General features: G+C 38.6%; 1 protein-coding gene across 6 annotated transcripts in view; it reads right to left on the reverse strand.

Moving 5' to 3' along the window:
* Window positions 1-24,187, reverse strand: part of LOC121318912 (rho guanine nucleotide exchange factor 9) — an 83,236-nt gene that overhangs the window by 19,255 nt on the left and 39,794 nt on the right. For 3 of the 6 annotated variants that reach the window (XM_041256111.1, XM_041256113.1, XM_041256116.1), the window contains 5 exons: window positions 10,742-10,921; window positions 10,415-10,504; window positions 6,066-6,263; window positions 4,383-4,562; window positions 2,058-2,290 (listed from right to left, as the gene is read on the reverse strand). In XM_041256111.1, coding sequence (XP_041112045.1) covers window positions 2,058-2,290; window positions 4,383-4,562; window positions 6,066-6,263; window positions 10,415-10,504; window positions 10,742-10,921 — 881 coding nt within the window. Of the gene's footprint in view, window positions 1-2,057; window positions 2,291-4,382; window positions 4,563-6,065; window positions 6,264-10,414; window positions 10,505-10,741; window positions 10,922-23,779; window positions 24,181-24,187 lie in introns of those variants that run through there. The other 3 variants (XM_041256114.1, XM_041256115.1, XM_041256112.1) reach the window with 3 other exon arrangements.

Raw genomic sequence — 24,187 nt, forward strand, 5'->3', positions numbered from 1 at the left:
ATAACATTTCACTGTCGTTCCTTTCCTGCGTCAAAGTGTGAGAACAGAAGGTAATTTTTGTCAGCTCAAATTTAAGCTCATGATGAGTAAATAGCCCTGCAATTGGTTACTCAAAGCAGCTGATTAAATGCCTGCCTGGGTTCCAGTGTCACCTGAACTTTACTGCGTCATTAGGTGTCAAACAAAAGACTCTGCGCTCGTACAGAAAACAGCACAGTTTTAATTCCAGGACCTGTGCTTTTGGGTATCCTTGAAAACCCTCAACCTAATTGGGGCTCCATTGATTAGCTGCTTACTAATGCTTACAACAGGTAAAACACAAAATATCCAGAACTCAAATATCCAAAACTGGAACTACCACGACAGCTTTTCCCTACTGATACGAATACATATTTAAGAGACACGTTTCATTGTGTATTAATTTAATATCAACACTCTCGCAAGGATGCTTTGTTTTTATATTGGTTATTTACAGAGATGAGGTGGCGGTCGTGTTATTTAGACTTGTAACAGCTTTAAGTGGGTTGTATTGTATAACATCCTTTTAATTAAGGGACAGAACATCCAAGATGCTACTTTAAAAAAATAACTGCTTTTTTTGTCCCAAATTAAAAAAGAAAAGAAAAATCTTCTGGAAGAAAACTGATGATCTTTCTCTGTGATCCCAGTGATGTCGACTGTTTGAAGGTTCATCTGTATTTAGCTGTAAGCACCGAGGCAGATTGTGCATGGTTCACCGAGACGGTTGACTGCGAATTGTTTTTCATTTTCCCCCTTAAACTAGCTCTGAATCAGTTGACATTTAATTGGTTGTGACAGTAGAAAATTCATTCTGACAGTGTTGCATTTCGTTGAATCATTTCATTGGGTGACTTGTGTGGTTTGTATCTTTGTTTCGTGGAAGTTAAAAACAGTCTAAATCATTTGACACATCACTAATTAAACCAGTAGAATAAATACTCACTATCGCATGCACTCTTAGACAAAAAGACATAATTACATTATAGATTCCTATTCCTCATGCTTTAACTCAGTTATTTACATCTTTGTATAGAACTTTTTTATGAAGCTAATGTATCTTTTGTTTTATATATATATATATATATATATATATATATATATATATATATATATATATATATATATATATATATATATATATATATATACACACACACACACACACACACACACACACACACATACACACACACACGCACTTTGGAAAATTGGATCCAAAGTCCCTTATTACATACAGGTAAATGAAGTGCATGTAGTTACAATATAGTTACCATTTACCAATATTTACTATTGTGCATCCACTTTCCACATTATGTACTTTAATGAACATATCCTGATCAAGCATGTGTATTAAATCTAAGGAATTGTACTACTGCACTCACTGTGTAAAATGTATAGTGTATGTGAAAAACAGAATCTCAGCTCTGGCTGGATAGCGTGCTGCTCTAATAAATTAATTCAAACTGAGATGAAAAAGAAACCAAACCTAAAGCTGACATTTTTGTCAATAACGCTTCTTCTCGAAATACCCTGGGGGAGAGATAACTACCAATGTTGTTCTCTGCGGTTTTGTAATTCTTTTCTTTCAGTGAAAACCTCAATTTCAAAACATACCACATACTTGTGAATTCCTCCCTGCCTGTGGTGCTCAGTGGCACCCTCAAATAACCACATGTTCCATCCGAAGGTCTTCCAAGGGCATGACACTGAAAACAAGGTTAGGTCCTGGCTTCCAAAGCCTGTGTGCTAACTTACTGTAGAGCATTTAAGAGTCATGTACATCTAAAAGATAACGACTGCACAGGGAACAGCGAGTGGGAGATGGAAGTGTTTTTTATACTTGCAAGGGATTTTATATGACAAATGCTTTGGTCTTTCCTTTTTTATTGTGCTGATTTTTGATACGTTATGATACAGACAGGAGTCTCTTCAAATTATTCTTTTTACATCACCTAGATAATGTCATGTGCATGCAATGACGCAATGATATCTCACCAAGGAAAGGGTTATGGAAAGTATGAAATGCGAGCAGTTACCTGTGGTCCTGGGCTGTGTACTTGAGCAGCTCTGCCAGCTGCAGGGGGTACTTGCAGATCTTCTGAACGGGCGTGAGGAGGAAGCCATCGATGGCGATGTCGATCATCTGCTGCAGCAGACGGCAGGCTTCGAAGAAATGCTGGTACCTGCCATCTTTCATTAGCTTGGAGAGCTCCATGCATGCGTCCAAGTGGTTATTACAGTACTCAGAGTAAATCCAGAAGCCATCTTGCTGCAAAACAAATAAGAGAGGCCCAGGGAGAGGCACATCAGGCAGGCAGTGGACAGAATCAGTCCACTGTACCAGTGGTGGAGTGTAGATTAGAGCTGGGCAGCGTTCTCAAACTTAAAGGTTGACTCAGGGCTGACTAAAATTAGTAGTTTCTGTGCCATGACCCCTACAGCGGCATTTAGAAAAAATTTTCCAGGACAAAAGACTGTGCCTTTGCCCATGGCGGTGCAATGTGGATGTTGTTGAAAAACAAAAACCCAACAACAACAATGATGAAGGTTCAGTTGCGCTGTGCCAAGGGTAAAATGTGCCCTTGTGTCATTGGCAGGTATACAGAACATTAACTGTAGCAGTATCATTAGAGTTTTCTAGATAACTGCTTGACGTCACAGAAAGCACAGAGAATTTATGGATTGATCCACACCTGTATTTCAGCTTGAGTGCAGAACAAACTGGAAATGTGCTGCTAAATGTCAGGCAGCAGTTCCACATGACTTTTTCAGCTGCCGTAATTAATACAGAAAAGACACTTAATGTTGCACCTAATCATATTTCTTTGTTATAAATTTCAGTTAACATAGTCCGCAATCAATAAAGGGAGGGACCGGGGTGGCTGTTCTTGATTTGTTGACTGATTTATGAATGGTGAAGGTAATAAATATCTAATGCATGTGCTTCTTTAATCCATAGACTCGTTTACATTGTTGCACCATAACACTTCCCCCTTCACCTCTTTTAGAGTCCCAGCAGAGCTGTCTTTTGACTTGTAAGCTGTTGCTATATTTAACAGACAGAAGTACATATAGTATTTCTATATACAGTAAAACATTAGCTGAAGTTGACATGCATACCCCGATTTGGGATTCAATGCAAATCTTTAAAACATAATAATTTACAGCCGTGAATTCATTCAGGAAATATAGCTCTAACATGATGTCCCGCTTATGATTGCATGCTGCCATAGAACAAGGGACATATTGAGAATTGAAGAACCTACAATAGTTTTTGAATGGAAACACAGTAATCCCAGTTGGGTATAGACTTGTTACTGAAGTTGTTAGTTGAGGTGACATGAGGAATATCCTGTCATTATATAAAGGAAAAGGTAATTGACCACAAAATCCTCCTTGGTCTTAAACCTGATTGTTTGGTTAAGTATAAAGTAAGTATATGTTAAATCTGAAAGCTGGTAAGCGTCGCTGTATTTATGAGCATGAAGACACATTCATGTAGTTGCTGGACTGCTTTGCTAAGGTCACAGCCCTCTTGTCATCTTGATAATCTTGCCTCTTTCGTTCAGATCTCAAAAAGATTGTCAGTTCGGCTGTGTGTGCAGATTCAGAAAATTAGGAACAGTGAGCTGATTATTCTGTCCGGTTCCATCAAGACCATTCACACAGAGGTCACCTCTCAAGACCTTTAACAGCCCTCAAAAGGATCACACCCCCTCTTTCTAAATCAATAAGGGTGTTGACAGTTCTAATCTATGTGGTTAAAAACAGCCTGAGCTTGAAGAAAGAAAAAAAAAAGTATTTCCTTTTTGTTTTGTCTTTCTGATTATGTGACTGCTTGGGGGAGGGCAGACAACAAACAACAACAGCACTTAATTTGATTTTTTTTTTTTTAAATACAAATTTAACCCAAAACTACAGTAATACAAAAACATAACAATGCAATTCCCTATATGCAGCTATTATCATGGCAAATGATTGCCCAACCTACTTCCATTCAGCAGATTTCCTTGAAACATTAATAGGAGTTGGGTTTGTACCTAATATGACTCTGCAGTTGTGCAACGTTATACTTGTGACACATTTAAAGGATCAATATCATTCACTTTTTAGCTGAAAATAATTCATGCAATAAGCTTTTCGGTTTATGTTTTATTTTTAATTTAACTGATGCATCACCAATTAAATATTAATTAAATCTTTGCAAAATTGCTCATCATGTATTGCATTATTTTGTATTTTCCACAAATGCTCCAAACTACTATTTTAATTGAATTTAGCCTGGAAAGCTATGGCTGTGGTCCTCTGAGATATTTAAGGCTGACAATGCTGCATTACCAAGTCATACAGTATTTACGTACATGTTCTAGAAAGCAAGGGCCGATTTCGCTAAGATGAGGCTCCTCAGTGTTGTACTGCTTCTCCAGATCCCGTACAAAGCCCATCTGAAATCTGTAAATGTCTTCGATATTCCCGAAGATCACTTTTAGCTGATCGTCGCTGAACATGTCTCTTCGCTTTCGGCACTGCTTTAGGTAACCCTGTGAAGACACCAAAGCCGTTCTCAGATCAGACTGTGAAACTACAGCACTGCTGCGGATATTCGTTATTGTTGCAGGAACCGTTAAGAAAAAAGATGCAAACTTCCATAATTCATCTTTTAATGACTTCTTGCTGGAGAATTTACCAGATTCAATTTCATTAACAGAAGCACCATTTTAGCAATCACTTGAACTGCAGTAAAAAGGGAGTTTTAACAGAGTGTGGAAGATGACTCACAATGTCTGTTGCATCCTCATTCTGCGCTTTAGATGAGTGTCAAATACAGCCCACACTTTGAGAAATTCTGCTTCACTGTCGTAATCTCCAGTGCTTGCTGAATAACAGATTTGAATCAACCGATTTATTTAAAGTTAAAGATATTAACCCTTTCAGTACTGGAATATTCTTTTGTCAAAATTAAGTCATATAACTAAAAAAACTAGGTACTAGCCTAAGAGAGCCTAAGAGAGAGAAGGGAAGAGAGAGACAGAACTTGGAAGAACTTAAATGGCAGCCACTTTACTGATACTATGCCCTGCACACTAGTGAGGAGGTAGACACGATGGGATGGTTCTACTCTGGGCTGACCTGCCTCATCCCTCTGAGTCCCACGCCACTTTTTCCCCAAACAGACAGTACCACGCCAACTAAGGTCACCTTCCTAGCTTCACAACTAAGGATCTGAATCAACTTTAAAGCAGCCTGCATTATATACAGCAGGTGGTTAAAGCACAGGATTACAAAACAGTAGACTCTGTATTCCTTACTGGCACCTGCTTCAAAGCTGCTCTTTGTTAGTATCCTTTAGATTGCTGGGACACTGTTTTGCACGGTTATAAATCCAAATCCACAATGGCCACAGTGCTGTCTGTTCCAAACACAGAAGGTGCTTCTTTACTTTTAATGCTCTGCAGTGGAAATCATTCCTAAAACAAAATACACTTTTTTTATTTTGTTTTACAATAATGCAGAATTTGCTGTGCCTGACATCTGCTACCTAATAAGCACAACAAATATATTCCAATCAAAGCATAGTCCCTGACACTGAACGCTCACAACATCTGAGTGCAACATGGCTGAGTGGATAATTCTACCGCTTTGTTCTTGTTAATGAAACATGAAAATGGCCCTATTTGGAAACTGATGATAAGAAACGAGTCTATGACAACACTTTCCTGCTTACTAAGACATTGTAATTATTGGTATACTTTAGATTTTAAACATAGAGATTTCAGTTGGCAGTTATGTTTTATACAGATGACATTTTACTAAAACTAAATAAATAAATAAATAAATAATGCTATTCAAGCACGTTTTGTATATGTACGCTTGCTCAAAAACTTTTAGTTTTCAAACAGGTTTCAAAGCAAGCATGGTGTGGTAAGGTGGTGGATATCAAATGCTTACCAATGTATGTCAGTAATACCACACAAGAAACCTTGCCATCCCTTAGAACTGCAGTTGTTTGAAGAACGATGCAAGCGCTCAGTTTCTCAGCTCACCTCACAGATGTCCTTCAGGTGTTTGATGTAGTGCCTCTCCGTGCTCATGATCTCATTGATCACATTGGCCCTCATCTGGTCCCTGTTCTGCAGCGGCCTGCCAAGGCAGAGGCAGTCGTTGCTGGGGTCCAGGTGGCCATTCTGGACCTCGCTGGTCCCCTCTACAGCATCCACACCATCTTCCTGGTTTACCCATAGCTGGAGACATCCACAAATGGTTAGTATGGGAATCAAGAGTCGCGGCTAAAGACAACTTGATAAAAAAATAAATAAAGTTAAGGAATCCTTCATGTACCTGCTGGCGACCAAGGTGGACAACAACTGTGCAGCCTTAAATATCTTAACACCTGGAGCCTTTCCTGTACGGCTTATAGTTTACTTACCTTTACTCCATTCATTCATGTAATTTATTATTCAGTTTTTTTTTTCTTTGTTTTATTAAATCATTCATCCAAAATCATATCATGTTAGATAATCAAAAGACATGTTACTGTACAGTGCAACAGTAATTCAAGTACCGCCTTCAAATAAAAAACAGCAATAAAGGGCAGGTTATAGCATGCATTTAACCTCCAACCGGTTTTTGCAAGAGCGGTGAAATGCCATCAACTGGCCAATCCCCTAGTGACAGTTGTACATCGGCAAAAGTGAGTGCAGATTTATGCCTGTATGCATTAGCTAGCGGCTTTCAAGAGCCCAATCCAGTACAGGGGGCAATCGCACTGAAGGAATCAGAAACATACAATTGAGATGGTTGTCTTAATATCCAGATGACATTTGTAGAACTAGTTTTGTACATCCCCCCAGCTCCATTTATCAGAAGCAATACTAAAGAGGTAATGATGTGTTACTCTGAAGGGTCGTTCAGATACGCTTCTGCAGCGCTGTTTCCATGCAAAGAAATGAAGATGAAGAGCGTCAGTTTGCTAAATATTCCTTGACTGAGTCTGCAAGAGAGTGATGGCAATGCAGGGCAGACTGCCAAAGAGTTTTAGAGTTTAAACAGACACACAACAAAGGGGGGCAGGGAGACTAAAGTTGCATAATAATAATAATAATAATAATAATATCTGTTGTTTTCTCACTTATTCGGCATTCGAGTAACACCAACTTGTTTCGTTTCAGTTTATTCCTTCCTTTTAAAGTTAAAGAAAAGACACAAAGTGCTGTATCTTGCCCACTTGTTTAATGTAACCTTCAGGGGGATACTGTTTTTGTGAATTAAGTCAAACCTATGTACTAAATACTCTCAAAATGCAGCTGAATCTGTTGTGGGGTTTATAGAGATGAAAAAAAAAACCCACACAGCAGAATATTGATTTGAGATAAATAAAATATGAACGGGAAGAACAAACATATTCCACAGGATGTTCTGTAATTTCAAGGACAAAACAAGGGAAACCTTGAAGCCTCCTTTATATCTCTGCATCAGCGTATCCACTAATGCTGCATGCCTTTCCAGTCTCCAAGTTACAAGGGATGCAAGTTACTTAAATGTCCTGTAAAAAGCATGTCACTTCATGTATTGTTTATCTGAAAAAAGTACTTTCTGTGTTTTGCTTGAGGGCCTTGTTCTAGCACTTTGGAAGAGTAGTAAAATAAAATAAATGAATGAAATGCGGAATTAGACAATGACACTTAAAAAGTTAACAAAATCCAGACACGCTGGACCGTAAAGCATGAAAGACTTAATCAAAATAGTAAATAAATAAATAAATAAGCCTGCTTTTTATATAAATGGTTCGATAAGCGGACTATGTTATGAAACATAACTGCATAATTGAATTTCAATGTGCATTTATTTTTTATTCACAATAAAAAAGAAAAAAAAGGCTTATTTAAGTGCAAGAAAGAAGTTGAGAATGGGGTATAACACATTGGTTATGTTACCACAATGATGTCCTCAGCTTCCATTTCTAGCCCACTGTCTTGAGAAGAAGACACCCTGACACTCCCTGTGACATACCGAGAGGATGAGACTGAACCCAGCAAGGCACTTCGCTCTTCACAATTCACTAATTCTGCCTAAAATAACTTTCCCTGCTTGAGAATTTTCCCTGGTGGTTTCATGAAAACGCCATTTCAAAGCATGCTTTTTTTACATTGCCATTCCTAAAGCATTTTCCAAAATGCATGGGCTCTGATAATTACTCATCCCCTCTTTCACCTTCTGCGAAGGGCACCTCAGTGCCCTGATGTTCCCTTGCCTTGAGGGAATGTATTTTCATTGTAGCAGGATGGAAATCACTAGGTATATCTACTCAGTGTGGAGACACTCCCAGATCGAGTGTGCTGGACTGTTAATCGTGTTAACGGGAGGGAGTAAAACATTTAAAAAAAATGTCAAGAGGAACTCTCTACTATCTACCGTACCTGATCTGTTCCTGCCAACTATCCTCGAGCCATAAGCTTGCTTGTGGTAAAAACCGAGGAGCGGTTATGAAAACAAGGTCATCATTAATCTGAAGACTGTGACCTGAACACTGAACTAATCCAATAGGCCTTTTCCATATCTCAGTTAAAAGCCCTGCTCTACATGCTCTCCACCTGCATCCAGGTGGATATCTGGATTAAAATGATTGCACTTCACCCAGCAGCTGGTCTGGAAGCACTTGCATTGAGCTCCAGTGCTTCCTGAAGCACTTAACCTCACTGTCAATGTAGCATTGCCACGACAGTGAGACCAAAACGACTCAACCCCATTGCTTGTACGTGAACAATAAACAGTGGCTGGCAAACAGGGACACAGTGACGTCTGCTTTCTGTTGATGGTACCCAGAATGCATTTGATGTGACTGAAAGCAGAAGATATCACAGCCTTCAGATTGATGTCACGCTGTCCAAGCACCACTTTATTAAATTGTTGGACATTACTGTAAGAAATTTCAATACTTGATTGCTTTTTTTTTTTTCTCCTGCATGTACAGTAGCTGGGAATACAAAAACAGAAAAGTGATGTAATTAGCATATACTGAAGGTATGAAAATGTATCACCCTGGAAGCTTATCTCTTGGGGTGTGAAATTTATGGACAGGATGTCCAATGATTAATATTAGCATATTCAACTTCAGGTCAGCAGGTCCCGACATGAGAATAAGCTCAAACTACAAATTATAAACAAGCAGGTCAACGTGCGTTGCAAAAGATACAGCCAAAAAGATTAAAGGACGGATTTTCAAAACTTGGTAAGTAGATCTAGATTCCTCCATTTGTATCAATTTCCAATGCTTTTGCATTTCAACCTACATTAAAGCTCAGTTTTGCTCAGGGAAGTCATGTCACATTGTGAAATGTGACTTGCTTTTAGTTTTAGAGTTTTATCAATGAAGATTTGAAAATCAGACCCCTAGACCTGCAAAAAAGGACAGCAGTCCTAGATAACAAATTAAAATCATAAAACTTGGCCAAGAATACACATCAACATCACCAAGGACACCACAAATCACAGCACTGCACTAGCCAAGCATTAGCTTCAACAGGAGCACGGACCAGTTATCAATTCCATATAATGAGACATTAAAATCAGAGGAGTCATTGATGGTTTTAGATCGATTTGAATGATGTGCCATGACCAAGTAGCTATGGGTGCAAAGGTGCAGGTTGACATTGGAAAGAGCATGCTTTTCTTTTCCATTGTACGGCTTGAAATCAATTTTCTGCCACAGTACCAAAACGAGCACTACAGCCATCTGGAATTTACATTATGGGCCTGGTTTGTAACCGCTCTAGGGGTATATAGCTTCAAACGCCATTTTAATGTCATTCTTTTACCTCTTTTCATTGTATTCTGGGATCTACTCAAGTGAATAGAATACCTCCATCATCTAAATCAGTACAACCGGACTGTGTACATATACACATTTTTCTTTTACAGTCAGAAATACACTAGAGAGCCGTACATGTCAGCTGTCTGATTTTCACAACCCTGGTATACAAAGGGCTCTGTTTTAATTATCCCAATACGACCAGGATTGAGAATCTGCTGGTGTTTAAACTAATTCAAAAGTTCAGTGTGAGTTTTGAATTCTGTAGATTTTGTTTCCTCTTTAAATGTCCCAGTTGGCTTTGAGAGTGGTAGGATGATCAGTATTGCTTGGACGGTGTCTGCCTGTGCTTCCCCATTCCATAAGATCACCTGAGACTTTGCCCTTTCAATCCTGCTCCTGTACTGTACGGTACTGCACCTTAAGTTGGAAGGGCACAACGTCACATGGTTTTGTGGACCCAGGATGCTCATGGCAGTGATTAAATCTCAATAACAGGTGAACAAACTACAACTCAGTAAAATGGCTTTTGAATCTGCACGCCCCTCAAGGGTCAGGGATGAGGATACTCTCTAGATAACGCACCTTGGAAGTTGTATTTTGATATCTCGAGGCTGCTAACGGGTTGACATAGAAATTCGATTTTGTTTGTGGATGAGGAGGGGAGGATTCAACCTTTAAAAAGAAACAAACAACATTTTTTCAGTAGTCTTCCATGAAAGATGATTGTGTGTGTGAGGTTTTCTTTTTTTAATGACGATGGATTGACGGTGAGAACGGGTCAAAAGAATGGCTTTGAAAGGGTTAAGCTTTTCACGGGGCAATGTGACTGTCTGAAACCATTGTCTGAAAGAAAGAACGAAATGGCAGCAGCAGAACTACTACAGTGCATGGCATTTTGACTAAACTTACCCTCACAAAGCTGGCAGGAAACCATCCTTCCTCGTCGTCTATCTGTCCCCACCACCAGTCCTTATTGGATGCATCAAGGACCTTGATAACGTCTCCTGCTTTAAATGCCAGCTCCCGGTCGACCATGGTGACGTGATCCCATACTGCCTCAGCACTAACGAGAGTACCACCACTGATCAACTAAACAGGAGAGGGAGAAGAACAGTACTGTGTGAGTTACAAGTCTGTACTGTCAAGGTCTACTGAAGTCACACAGCATGTTAAATGTGTGCTAGTAAGGAAACTGATTGTGCTAACAACATTTACAAATAATTGTTTTATGTAGTCCAATTAATCCCAATTTCCCATGGAGTTTAAAGTTTGTACTCCCACAAGCTCACTACCGCACACTAAAAGCTCTCCTGCTTATTATTGTATTCCCAATATATTACAGGAAAATAGGGTTTAAAAGCAGACAAAAATACAGGCTATAGACATGCTTTCAAACATCCTGATTGACAATCTTCCACAACCTTCCCTGAGTTAATATTTCTGCTCTATCACACTTTTCTTGTTTTCTAGTTTGGAAATACTTTCCAAGAAGCCAGGGAATTAAAAAAAAAAAAAAAAAGAAAAGCATCTTGTTTTTATTTATTACTAGTAAACAGTGTTAAGATCATGACGCTGCTTAATTCGATTGCAAAACATTAATACAGAGAACTTGTTTGTTCCTAAAATAGCTCTAAAATAAGGACCTGTCTACCTAATTGGATTTGGCATCACCCAGCACAGCAGTTTCACCCATTCCAGGTTTTAATAGGAGCTTGATTAGAAACAGTTTACAGGTAACAAGCTGAGGTGTCTCTTATTAAACTCATAGCAAAAACCGGGATTGGATCAAACTGCTATGCAATGGAAGCCTTCTTTCCATCCCAGAGATGGTCAAGTCTGAAATACGAATGACTGAATAGATTAAGTACTATGCAGTACTTAATCTATTCAGTAGTACCTTTCAGTACTATGCAGATTATATGCCACGTCGTGCCAGGCTATCATCGGGACAAACGTTGGCCCAACCAGAAACTACTGAGGGTATCAGTCCTAATGAAGTGGTCAGGCAGTAAACCAGATAGTCTATTTTATTTAGGCAGTAAACCAGATAGTCTATTTTATTTAAGCAGGTTTTACATGCTTATAAATCCTTATAAATGTAATATGCTAAAAGGAAGGCAACATTTCCTGCTGCTATAACTGTTCATCACTCACCGGTCCTGGCAGCACCCAGTGATAATTACATCACAAATAAAGTTCTAAGCAATAACTATTCCTGCTGGCGAGGAGCAGAGGAGAGAATGATAATTATTCTAGCTTCCAGGAGATAAATCATTGTATTTTAAGTGTTCAGTATATCAAAGCCCCCATCATAAATATTCTTCTCAGCTAAGACAGTAAGCTTTTTGCTAGCCATTTAGTTAGCGAAAAGAACAGCAACATAAGGATAACCCAAAAGCACTGTCTCTCTATATTTATATTTACCCACAGGGTTTTACATATTTTAAATACAGCTCACGTCCTGTGAGAGATCTTAAGATCAGCTTTTTTTCATAGACTCCATCATCTTTGGAGCCAAACTTTGTGGTATTTGCTGATTGTGGCTCACTACCTGAAAATGAATAAGCTAGATAACCGTACTCAACTGGTACTACATTATTTCTGCGGCAATTACAGTAGCTCAGCGCCAGCCTCAGAGTTTACTTAAAGTAAAATAAAGCAAAAGAGTAATACCACCAAAGATCAATGAATTAAGCTTATCTACTGGCTATGAAAAAAGCCCTTAGTCGCTTGACAAAGTAGTTCCCTACAGCCACCTTGGACTCAGATAAAGGTTGTATTTTAAATATATCCCATAATACCTACCACGTATAATTATTTATTAATGTACAGTTAAAACAGACAGCATTTTCACTTGGCTTGTGCTGTTAAAAGAATATTGTTTGTCAGTTAGCTGTAATGCTGTTTTTCTTTTACGTTTTGTGATTAAAAAAAACCTCCTCTCACACTGAGTGAAAAACAGCTGCGTAGTTAGCGTGCTCTCTCTCTCGCTCCCTCTTCCCTTTTCCTCTTTCTCTCTCCCTCTCCTTTTCCACACTTCTTGCTCACCCCTCTCTCTCATTTCAACCCTCTCTCTGACTCCATCCCTCCCTCTCTCAGAGTGCTCAGCTCTGTTTCAGATCCTATTCCACATTTGGATAATTCTCATCAGAACTTGTAAGCTTCTAGAAATGCCCACACACTATATGATGCTTTCTCCATTTAAGGTGCTTTTTTAAAACACCAGGTTCTGAGTGGTCAGTCTTGTCTTTGCAAATTTAAAATAGGTTCAGTCTGGTACAATGCAGATGAAAGGCATTCCTATTTTGGAAACAGTCTGTTCTCCCGATACAGATTAACTCTTTCAGGTTTGTCTCTGCATGTGTTAAAGGGTTGGTTGTCTCTTTCACAGAATGTCTCATTTCTGTCTCTGCTATGCTATCGATTGGGCTTTCAACTGGCTTGTCTATGCGTTGCTAAATAAAAGGTTTTTCCTAAAGTTTTTAAAAACAATAGAAAATATTTCACAGAATGCTGAAGGTTGTTCATCCCCAGCAGAAAATATATAATGGAAAATGTGTTAAGTACCGTAAATTGAGGCATATTTTCAAAGCACGTTCTTCTGTCTTTGATTAACTCCTATTTTCTGAAAGGAGAAAAACAACTAATTCGAGACATCTTGGAATGCTACTTTCCAAAAATACAGTTAAATTAAAGATAATATGAAAAAAACTCTAAGGAGATGTTTGTAATAACCTGATTGCAATAGATATATATATATAGCAGTTATTCAAAAACAATTTTCTTCCTTCGTTTTGCACCTGAAACACTGATATAGCACCCCAACCAAAGAGGTCAGCTTCACAATACAGCACTATTAAAAGGTGCCCTCTCTTCCAGCATGCAAGGGACAGCTGTTAGAAATTAATAGCAATGTTTTCATGTTAAAAACTTCATCCGAGGCAGACCCTAGGGCTCGCCTAGTACAAGCACTGGCGTTTGGAGAGCAGGGTGAGTCATGCATTGAATATCATGTGTGCCAACTTGACAGTCTTGACTGGGGAGCCACAGGGAGCTCTGGTTCAGCCTTTGCTCTCCCGCAGGATTAGGAAGATGCTATTTTGCCTCTGCAAGCTGCAGCAATCCACTGCTGGTTTTCAGTACAGCACAAGCGATTACGCTTTGATGAAGCACTGTTGTCTCAGGTCTGCATCTGAGATTATGTAATCTGTTTTTTACGATACCACATTTTTAGTAGGTATTTTGCAGGCACTTGACATCAATTACAAATTCTCAAGGAAGCGTGGATTATGACACAATCTAAAAAAAGAAAGAATGATCATTTCATTCGCCCCATGCGTTTAAACTGATTTAAATGGATTTGCCCTGGGTGCCAGTCAACAGCGACAGCCTGTAGGCATCACATATCTCCATGGGGTTAAAAGACAGCAGTCGTGTCTAAATAAGATGTCAACAGACATCAGTTTTACTTGCTATGGTTCTGTCAGCGGTGGATAGCTGATGAGGCTAAGAAATTTTGCATATTTTCCAGTGGAATTCACTTAAAAATGCATGCTGAGAATCACAGCCCATACCTCGTCTGAGACAGATAATAGCGCTCTTATTCAACAGCTTACTTTGAGAAACACCCGAAACCCCATGCTCTCCATTCACATAAAGATCATTTATAACTTAAAGACATGATCAAGGGGTATAGATGGTTATTTAATCATTCAATATGCCAAAAGAAAATATTAAATGAATAATTGAATGTGTTCCAGGCTTCACTTTTGTTTAATACAGATATTTTCCATAAACCACATCACTTCTAAGTGTATATTGTACTGTGGTACATACTATGGTGGAAGGAGAGAAAACTGTAGTCAAGCAAAAGAAAAAGAAAATAAACATGGTACAGTCGTGGTAGCACAGTAAATCTCACACGAGCATGAGACTCACTATGCTGTGAGTAAAAGATGGTAAATAAGTGGTGGTAGTTTTTTTTTTTCAGTTTGTGCATTCACCCGTCCTAAGAAACAATTCCACATCACTTTGCGTGGCATATTCCCGGGATTATCACTCGGGTATACAGTATGAAAGAAACATAAAAAAAAAAACCTGATCAATAATGAATAGCACCAAAGACAAGCTGTTTTAGTACACATGAATAATGTGCAATGCCTCAATCATTTATTGGTTCTGGCTAAGGCAAAGCATGTATTAATTATTTATTTTGTATTTGGCAGACGCCTTTATCCAAGGCTAGTACAACCTGAAACATTTTTTGCTTCGACCTCCTGAGCTGCAGAGCCTCTCTAAAGGTGGAGGTGCACAGTGTGCCCTGTTACAACTAGTCAAGACGTGGGTTTAAAGACCATGTCACTTTAAATATAAAATAACCAGGGACCTCTGAAGAAAAAGACACCTAGATGAGTTTCACATAAAAATACACAGAAGGAGTTGTATGGCTTAAAATCTGTTTTCTTCTCACTCATCAGAAACAATTAACAGTACCGTAAAGAATGGTACTTACTGAGGCACAGAAGATTCAGCACCAGAAAAAGATCTTAAGCACCAGAAAAAGAGGGATGATCACAATGTTGTGAGTGCTAATAGGAGGTAAGAAAATGAATTTGAAACCCTTGATTGGCACTCCTTTAAACCCCAATGGAAAGCCATCATATTTCACCTGTTAAATTACATGGAAATAAATACCAGTTTTAGAAGGTACTTAAGTCGCTTTTCTAAGCAATCAGGTTTAACTGATAGTCATGAGCCAAATTACTTCAGAGCACCACATGCTTTTGTAAAACACTAATTCACTTTGGGCAAACATGCATTCATGGCTGTGAGAGTATTGCATGTGTCTGAAGGGATGCTGTAAAGTCTCTGCTGCTGGTTCAATGCCAGTGATACTGAAGAGTTAAAAGCACTCCTTTTCTTTTAGGTCCACTATTTTTATGCTTGGCACAGACCCTCATTTGTTAAGAAGTTCATTACCAGCTTTAGAAAACTAAACTAATTCAAGGTCCCAAAAAAGAAATGATCTTCACTAGGTTTTAACCCCAGTTATTTTGTGGTTTCCATGACGTTTCTCTTGAACGGCTTGCTTCAATGAACACATTTCCAAATGTTACCAAAAATAAAACAGCCCGCACCTGTCATACAATTGTAAGAACAGAAAAGCAGAACTTTCCACTGGAGTCAGCAGAGTACCACCGGGGTACTGCAGACACACCCAGAGGGATGAGCTGATCCGCTGAAGGATTCATATGAGAATGCTCTGCTGCATGCTTAGAAATAAGTAACACAAGTTAAAATATCTTCCTGTTCTCTAATAATGTAAATTGTAGCATAGCTAATAAAGCATACCCTTGTTCGGTGTGTATGGATTAAATAGATCTCCATACAATGGGTTACTTCAAGGGGTGGTGTGGCTTGTTAGGGCTTTCCTCATGAATGTGATAACCACAGCACTCAATGGGTATGTTCACTGTACAGTGATTTCTGGCACCTAGAATGGAGCGCTCTTTTACTAGAATTCTGATGTCATCTTACCACCATCACACTAGTTTTCCAGATTTTAGGAATGCACGTTCCAAGTATGGAACACCTAGTGGGGATTGGCTAGTGTCAGTTCTGTATGATTAGCATCGTCACATGGGTCAAAATATGCGAAATTCAAGGGAATTAAAGAATCATCATTTTACTGAGACAGAAATACACTTCCTCCTTAATTACCATACCATGACCTCCACTGGACCTCTGGTGCAGCAGCACTTGGAGGTTTGTTGTAAACCCTTGTCAAAATAAAGGATTCTTTTTCCCTGGACTATTCATAGCGTGCTCCCTCTATTTCCGTTGTAAATGTAGCCTAGTGTTCTGTTTATACAACAAGCGTTTATGTTTGAACCTGCATTTAACAGATTAATGTGGAGAATTAGATCAAGCTCTGCATCTGCTAAGCAAAGCGGTGTGATTTGGAACAGTGCGATCGTACCAGTCATTCTGTAGTTGCATTTAAATGAACGCAAGGATAGTTTTCAAGATGAGATCTAAAAACAAAATATACTCGCGCAGCACCATTGAATATGAAACACTGTATGCGATTCTAGATCAACACTCATTGCATAAACAAATATTGACCTCTATAAACATCTTTACGAAACACTACAACAGCAGCTTGTCCCACAGATGGAAATGCTGAGAAACATCCCAATTCTCAATATCCCCCAAGGTTAGCATCATTGCTGGCAAGGCTAAGAGCCTTGTGTTATGAGCCACTAGAATAAAGGTACGTCAGAGGGTTCCCATGTGAAACATTCCCATATGCCAGCCTAGGAATTATCTGCTTGTGTTTTGTTGAATCATTTTGCTATGTGCGATTCAGATAACTTCAACCAATTAATCATCAAATCTGAAAAAAAAGAAAGTCTTCGTCATTCTAAATTATTTCTTACGGGACTAAGTTTCTTTTGTTTTATTACTCAAGGTTAACCATCATGCCATGTACTTGAAGCTGAGAGCTTTCGAGGGATGAGTGTTGAGTATCCACAATGATCAAACGGCTGTCAATAAAGGAAAAAGAGACGTGTCAGACAGCTTCTGGAATATGAAACCAACTTGATCTGGACTGATACAATAAACGTGACAACAAAACAAGCCCCATTATTAGTAGCATTATTATTTAAATGCCCTTTCCCAGCTGGTTTACTGACTACCTCATGTTATCTTACTGGAGGTTAGTAGGTAGTAGGTAGTCTAGAATCAGTGCTAATTGGTATCTGTGAAGCTAGCCCTAACAGAAATACTGAAGAATCCAATTAGAGCCAATGGGAAACAATAACACCTTAAAGGTGAACTGACTATTATTAGTATTATTATAAATTAATTAGGGCAAATACATAACAAGCATTGCATTAGAATAGAGAACTAAGATCTATTAATGCCATCTGCAATTAATTATTCTTTCCTGTGGGAATTGCTCAATTAGGTGTATGCAAGTCACCTGGACAGCTTCTCTACTCTCTAGCCCCTGCAGCCAAATGAGTGAATAGCACTGTACTGGAACTAGAGAGCCTGAAGCATGTTAATACACTATACAGACCCTGTCACATGTCCATTACATCTAGAAATCTAGAACAATATAAATAGCTGTGTCTGTTCTGTATTGTACTCCTTGACCTCTCTCCTCTCTCGCCTCCAGAAAGAATGCCAGTGCCCTGAACGAAAAGAGCTACTGCCCTGATAGGTCACTCAATGAAAGAGCTATGGCCCTGATTGGTCACTCAATGTGACTGGAAAATTGCCCCCAGTCTGTTTCCAATCTGTATTTTAATTTGATTTCTTTTTTAGTTGATAAATTAAGTGTCAGGACTTGAATGGCTGAAAATGATGGATCAGCCAAGGCATCAGTTCCAGCTGGGTCTGGGTCAAGCCAGAAGCCAAGATTGTGTCAGCTCACAAATTGAGAGTTCAAACTGTAGCGTGTTTGTCATATAGAGTGGTATTGGACTTGCACATAATATACACAGCAGATTCTCCAAGTGAAGTAAGAATTAAATATTATCAAAATACATTTAACTGAGATGCATTTAACATTTACAGACTTGTCAAATGAACAGGTGTTTTTCTCCTTTAAAAAAATAGGAGTTAATTAGACTGGAGTATAGCCAAATATGGTCTCGTAAAATATTGACTAGCCAGTGATACATCTATCCAGAATGGGTGGGCAACCCTAACTCTGTGCAGTGCTGTCTATCCCTCAAACTAACTGAACACTGCAGAAATTTAAATATAAAAAAAACCTGTAATCTGTAAATCTTACACTCATTTTTCCCTGAGAACTGTCTGAATGCTTCCTACAGCTGTGTGAAAATGCTTCTGATCTGCCGACTGTGCAATGTTCCTGTGGTTCTGGTGCTTCTACCCTTATCCCCAGTGCCCTGGATTACACAGGAGTTTCATTAAGCAAACTGCACCATTACTGATTCATCTTGATAGAGCCTCCGTTACGAACTGGACAGTTCTACATTGCATAACAACATTCCTGTCTTCTATTATGTCACTACTTTTGTACAAATATATATACTGGTATATATTTGTACAAAAGTAGTGACCTCGACTCTGAAGATAGAACTATTGATTGTTTCGTGCAGGTAGTTTTCCAAGCAGTTATCTTCCTTGTAAATCTGAGTGCAGAAACTCTGCTGGCCCCGTTCTGCTTGATGCACCAAGCAGAATGAACTAATTCAGCTCTGATATAACAAGCATAGCAGCACTGCTCATTTTACTGGAGGAAAAACAAGCAAAAAATGCAAAGAGCCATCAGGTGTTAATCATGTTCTCCTAATTAACAACCTCTCTCTACTAATTAGTGGAAATGCAAATTAAATTGTGTTTTTAGAATGTATAGTATTATAACTCTGTTTCATAGTACAGGTCATTTAAAATAGTCTGTATAATTCGTTGGCATTAGTAAATAACACACGTTTCAGGTGAAGTTGCACACGCGCAAGTATGTACAGTATTTATGTGTGCATACATTTTAATGAATCCATGGTTAATAAATGCTTGAAGTATGCATTACTTGTACAATCTGAGATGTTTTTTTGCATGAAAGAGGGCAGTATTTCTGCAGTGTACCTCCTGACCTTTCTTCTAAAGAAACACTGTGTTCCTGTTTAAAGGTATAAAACATGTACCTGACCTTTACAACCTGCAGCAGCTTCACTGAATAAAAAACTAATACAGCCACGAGTTTCTACCATTGCTGGAATAAACCTTTCCATCCATATACACTATACACGCTATATGCAGTATACTGACATACAAAGGGCTGACAGAAATCTATATAAGCTAGGGAGCTGAATTGAAGCCCACTGCAGGAGTCAATGAGCCTAGGCCTCATACAAGCATTGGAGTTTACACAAAAGCTGCTTACAGTAAATGAACGACGTGATGTGCACACATGGACAATAACAGGGCAATTTCCATTTCATGTGAGAATTGTTATCGATATCGTGCATGTATTTTTACATCAATATCGATGCTATATATATATATATATATCAAAATACATGCACGATATCGATAACAATTTTCATATCGCTGCCCACCACTACTCTTTAGGCCAAAGCCTTGCAATGTGAGGATTTATATTTTCCTAATGAAGGCATCATAATGACATCTTTCATTTCGCAAAGCCTCTAATTGATAAGTATTGCTATTCTCTTGATTTAGAATGTCATTACATTAGCAACCTCCCTATAACGTTTGTAATTAACATATAAACTCTAAAGCAACACCTCACCTTTACTAAAGTAATAAGAATATGTGTGTGTTAATCTTGTCATCAGAACCAGCAACGTCTTCCAGCTTGTTACCCACACATTATTTCTGTTCTTCACCAAAACAGATGTGATCAACTCTGGGGGCAGTTTTTTTTTTTTTTTTTTTTTTTTTTTTTTTCTGAAATGATTTCCACAATATCAATAAATCTTTTAAAAGACGTTGCAAAAACTGCTGGATCTCAAAATGACACATTGATTGAGATTAAATGACTCTTCACAGGGTACTTTGTAGCATTGCAGGCAGCCTCCCAATGCAGTTATTAGCCTTTGTGTTTTGTTTTATGATAAGCATACTGTACTAACCCAAATATCCATTTTACAGCAAAGCATAACTGAGTATATGACTGACCAGAAGAAATAACAGAAAGCTGCTGATATATTTTTTAATACCTCAATCAAATCATGCACCGGAAGGCTGATTGTACTGTGAAACATTATACATGTTTGACATGTCCATAACAGGCCAGTGTACATGTAGTGTAAAAGGACAGTATGATTCTGTGGGCTCCCATCACGCCCCTGTTCTAACATCACTCCCATATGTTTCATTTGATTTGATTTACTGCTTTCTTACTGGAAAGGTCTCGAAGTTGTTTTTTTTTTTTTTTTAACTCTTCGCAGTCCAGTGTCAGTGTCACCCAAGTCCTCCATCCATAAAGTGTAAAGCTAAAAAATTTAGGAGAGTGCGTATTACCTTAAGACGCAGCTCTTCCAACACTGCGCCTGCCTAACGCTTTCAAAACTCAAAATGCTGAAAACTGTTTTGCAGCATATGGCGTCTTTTAAAAAAAAAATCAACACATGCTAGGGTTAAATAGCCGATGAAAGCCTGTGTTGAATAATCCTGGTCATGATGTGAAAGCAGTTCAGCTTGGTTTTTACTTTTCATCACCTAAAACATGCATGTTAGTATCATGCATCCCCCTGCAAGGGCTGTAATTATTCAATTAGATCTGTATCATGAAAAGGTAGATCACACTGACCTATATACATTGCATGCGTATATAAAAAAAGAAAAAGTAATGATGCTTTCAGTAACTTGTGGCAGTGTTCATCACAATTGAACAAGAGGTTCTCCAGTTATGTAAGCGCTATGAAGTGGCATTCCCACTGATAAACGCTCTCCATAGTAAAAGCATAGCAGTGTAATAGAGCACAGTGAAAGCATGGTAATGCATTGCTAGGCACTGTAAAGCACAGGGAAGTTTTGGTAAAGCACATTCAACAACATGGCAAAACTCAGGTAAACTATGTAGAATAACCATAGGAAAAGCATGGTGAAAAATAGCATGCAAAAATACCATGGTAAACTTGTATAAGGGCCTCTCCTAAGCCCATCTGCAGGGATATGCATTCTCGACAGGGCATAGAAATTCGTACAACTCTGAGGACTATTTCAGTACCAGCTGGGTACTGGTCTCAATTCTTAAAAGAGGTTTCCTTCGAATTAGTGAATGCCTGAACAACTGTCCCAAATTATAATCAGATGTTTGTTTTGTATTAAAAACTCTTCTATGGCCCAGTCACACAAATAGCATCTCAAACCGAGTACAAAAACATCATTATTTAAGATAGACAGACAGCAAACACTATACTGTAACAGCAAGCAGCAATGCCACTTAAGAGACGGGAAGACCAGGGGACACAAAGAGCTCATTCGTCAGCCTTTAATACAGATAGTCACAAGACAGCACCCACTGAGCAGCACACAAAAAAACTCCCGCCCACCCCCAAAAATGCACACCAACGCGGCCACCCGAGAATGCGTGACTGAGAACGGATCCACCTTTTCCTTATGTTCCAGAACATTTCATACTTTTAGCTCCACATGGTATCGTTGCTAGACTTTTTAATTTGGCCAGTACACCAACACTGCATCTGCTAGTGCCGCATTTGTGTCTGGGCTTTCTGAATCATAAGCTGGAAAATGCATTTTGCCTGAGTGCCCACGGTACCAACAATGCATAATTGGCAGTGCTTTAACAAGGCTCTGTGAAAGGGAAGAAAATGTTGTCCTGATTTGGGCCAAATACTGTAGGTGCTCCGCCGAGGATGCAGTTAGGTAAAAACAGGTTCCGCGTAGTTCAATAGCGTCGTTAATGCTGCGGGCAGCGTTGTAAACAGCGCCTCCTGCTGGAGATGTGCATGTATTAAAGAGCACTTTATCAGCTGTTATCCATGCTCAATAACAACAGTAAATCCCAGCCCCCTTTTGAAAATGTCATCATAGCTAACCCTGCTGTAGATAACAACACCAAGCTAAGCTCCTGGAAAGAACAGAAGATGCCATTGCAAGACTGCCATTGACTGAAGGGAAACATGGTCTTCAGGCTACATCCTAGCAATAATTCCACTGGTTCAAATCTGAGAAGCAAACAGTCTGACAAGCCTTTACCTAACAGTTTACCAATCAGGTGCTTGAAAGCCCCGTCACCTGTACATACACAACGTCCTTAGTTACCTCAACACACTGTACTTCTCATTAAATACTTATTTACTACACAAGACTCCTTATGAACTAAATAGATAATGCAGTCTGTTGGTACCACAGTTTACACACAAGATCCATGAAGTATAATAAATTAATGATAGCAAGTTTTGTTTTTATTATTATTATTATTATTATTATTATTATTATTATTATTATTATTATTATTATTATTATTATTTATTATTATTATTCCATAGTTCAGAGTTGTTTGGTGTTAAGTCTGGTTGTTTGCCATTGCACTGAATACAAAAGCAAAACTTCTTAAGATGTTTACATAATAAAAAATACAGTCTTCACTGACAACTGAATGCATCTTTCCAACCAACCTATTTACTATTTTAAAAATGGCTCCCGGTATATTTAGCCAAGCCGGTGAGCAGGAACAGCTGGTTCTATGTTATAAACACGTTTATAAAAAAATTTAAAAAATAAAAACATTTTAAAAAGGTGTTCCACAGATCTCTGTGCAATGCGCGCGTGCTGCAATTGCAATTCGCATATTCCATAAATTGCTACCAATTTGCAAATTGAAGCCGGTGTGAATTATAATCACGCCAATCAAACCGGCGACCCCCTTAGTAACAGTAAGGGTATCCCTGGTCTTTCCGACGCAGCCCATATATCTCCAATATTACTTCAACAGCTAAATAATAATAATAATAATAATAATAATAAATAAATAATAATAATAAATAATATAATAATAATATAGCAGGCTTGTACAGTAAAATAAATGTGATCAACAAGCACCAACACATTACAGTAGAAAGAAATGAAAACCTGCACCTGAATCTCATCACGCACTATAGCATTTTTAATTGCATACTACAAATATTTCTGTCATGCATTTTTTTTTCTAGCATAGCTCGAATAAAGAGAAGGTGAGGTGGATGAAAGGGCGGAAAAAAGAATAAATGATAGCTTGTTTTTTTTTTTTTTTTTAGGGTATTGCTAGATAGCTTAGTATAAATAGGTTGCTATGGCTGAAAAATGAAAATAAATACAAATTAAAAAGAAAAACATATCTATACAACAACGACCACCATCACAACCACCACCACTGCGCTCACAGACATTATAAAAAGACAAGACACGACAATAGATTTAGAGAGAGATATAATATACCAACGTCATTCATATCACTGTGGCCATGTTGGAGCGCCGAGTGTCCCCACTCTGAATGCAAGCGCACTCTCTCCCTCGCTTCCACTATCTGCTGTGCGTGTCTCAGAGCAGGCAGGCAAACAGCGGCTCAAGCAAGAATCCATTAACGAGAACCCAAGATGAACATTAAAACGACGTTCACAAGCACCAGCACCACGATCACGGTAAATACAACCACCGTTTGTACGTCCAAGGTCATGGTGCAGTGCAGTGTGTAATACTGAAGATGCTGGGCTGGTAGGCTGTTTTCAGATGTCAACCTAGGTTCTGTGTAACTGTCCATACAGCCACCATGATATATTAATAAAGAAAGAAATAATACTAACAGCCTTGTTGTTTCTATATATACACATATAATGTTTTCTTCTT

This window comes from Polyodon spathula, chromosome 7, assembly GCF_017654505.1.
Source record: "Polyodon spathula isolate WHYD16114869_AA chromosome 7, ASM1765450v1, whole genome shotgun sequence".
NCBI classification, from domain to species: domain Eukaryota; kingdom Metazoa; phylum Chordata; class Actinopteri; order Acipenseriformes; family Polyodontidae; genus Polyodon; species Polyodon spathula.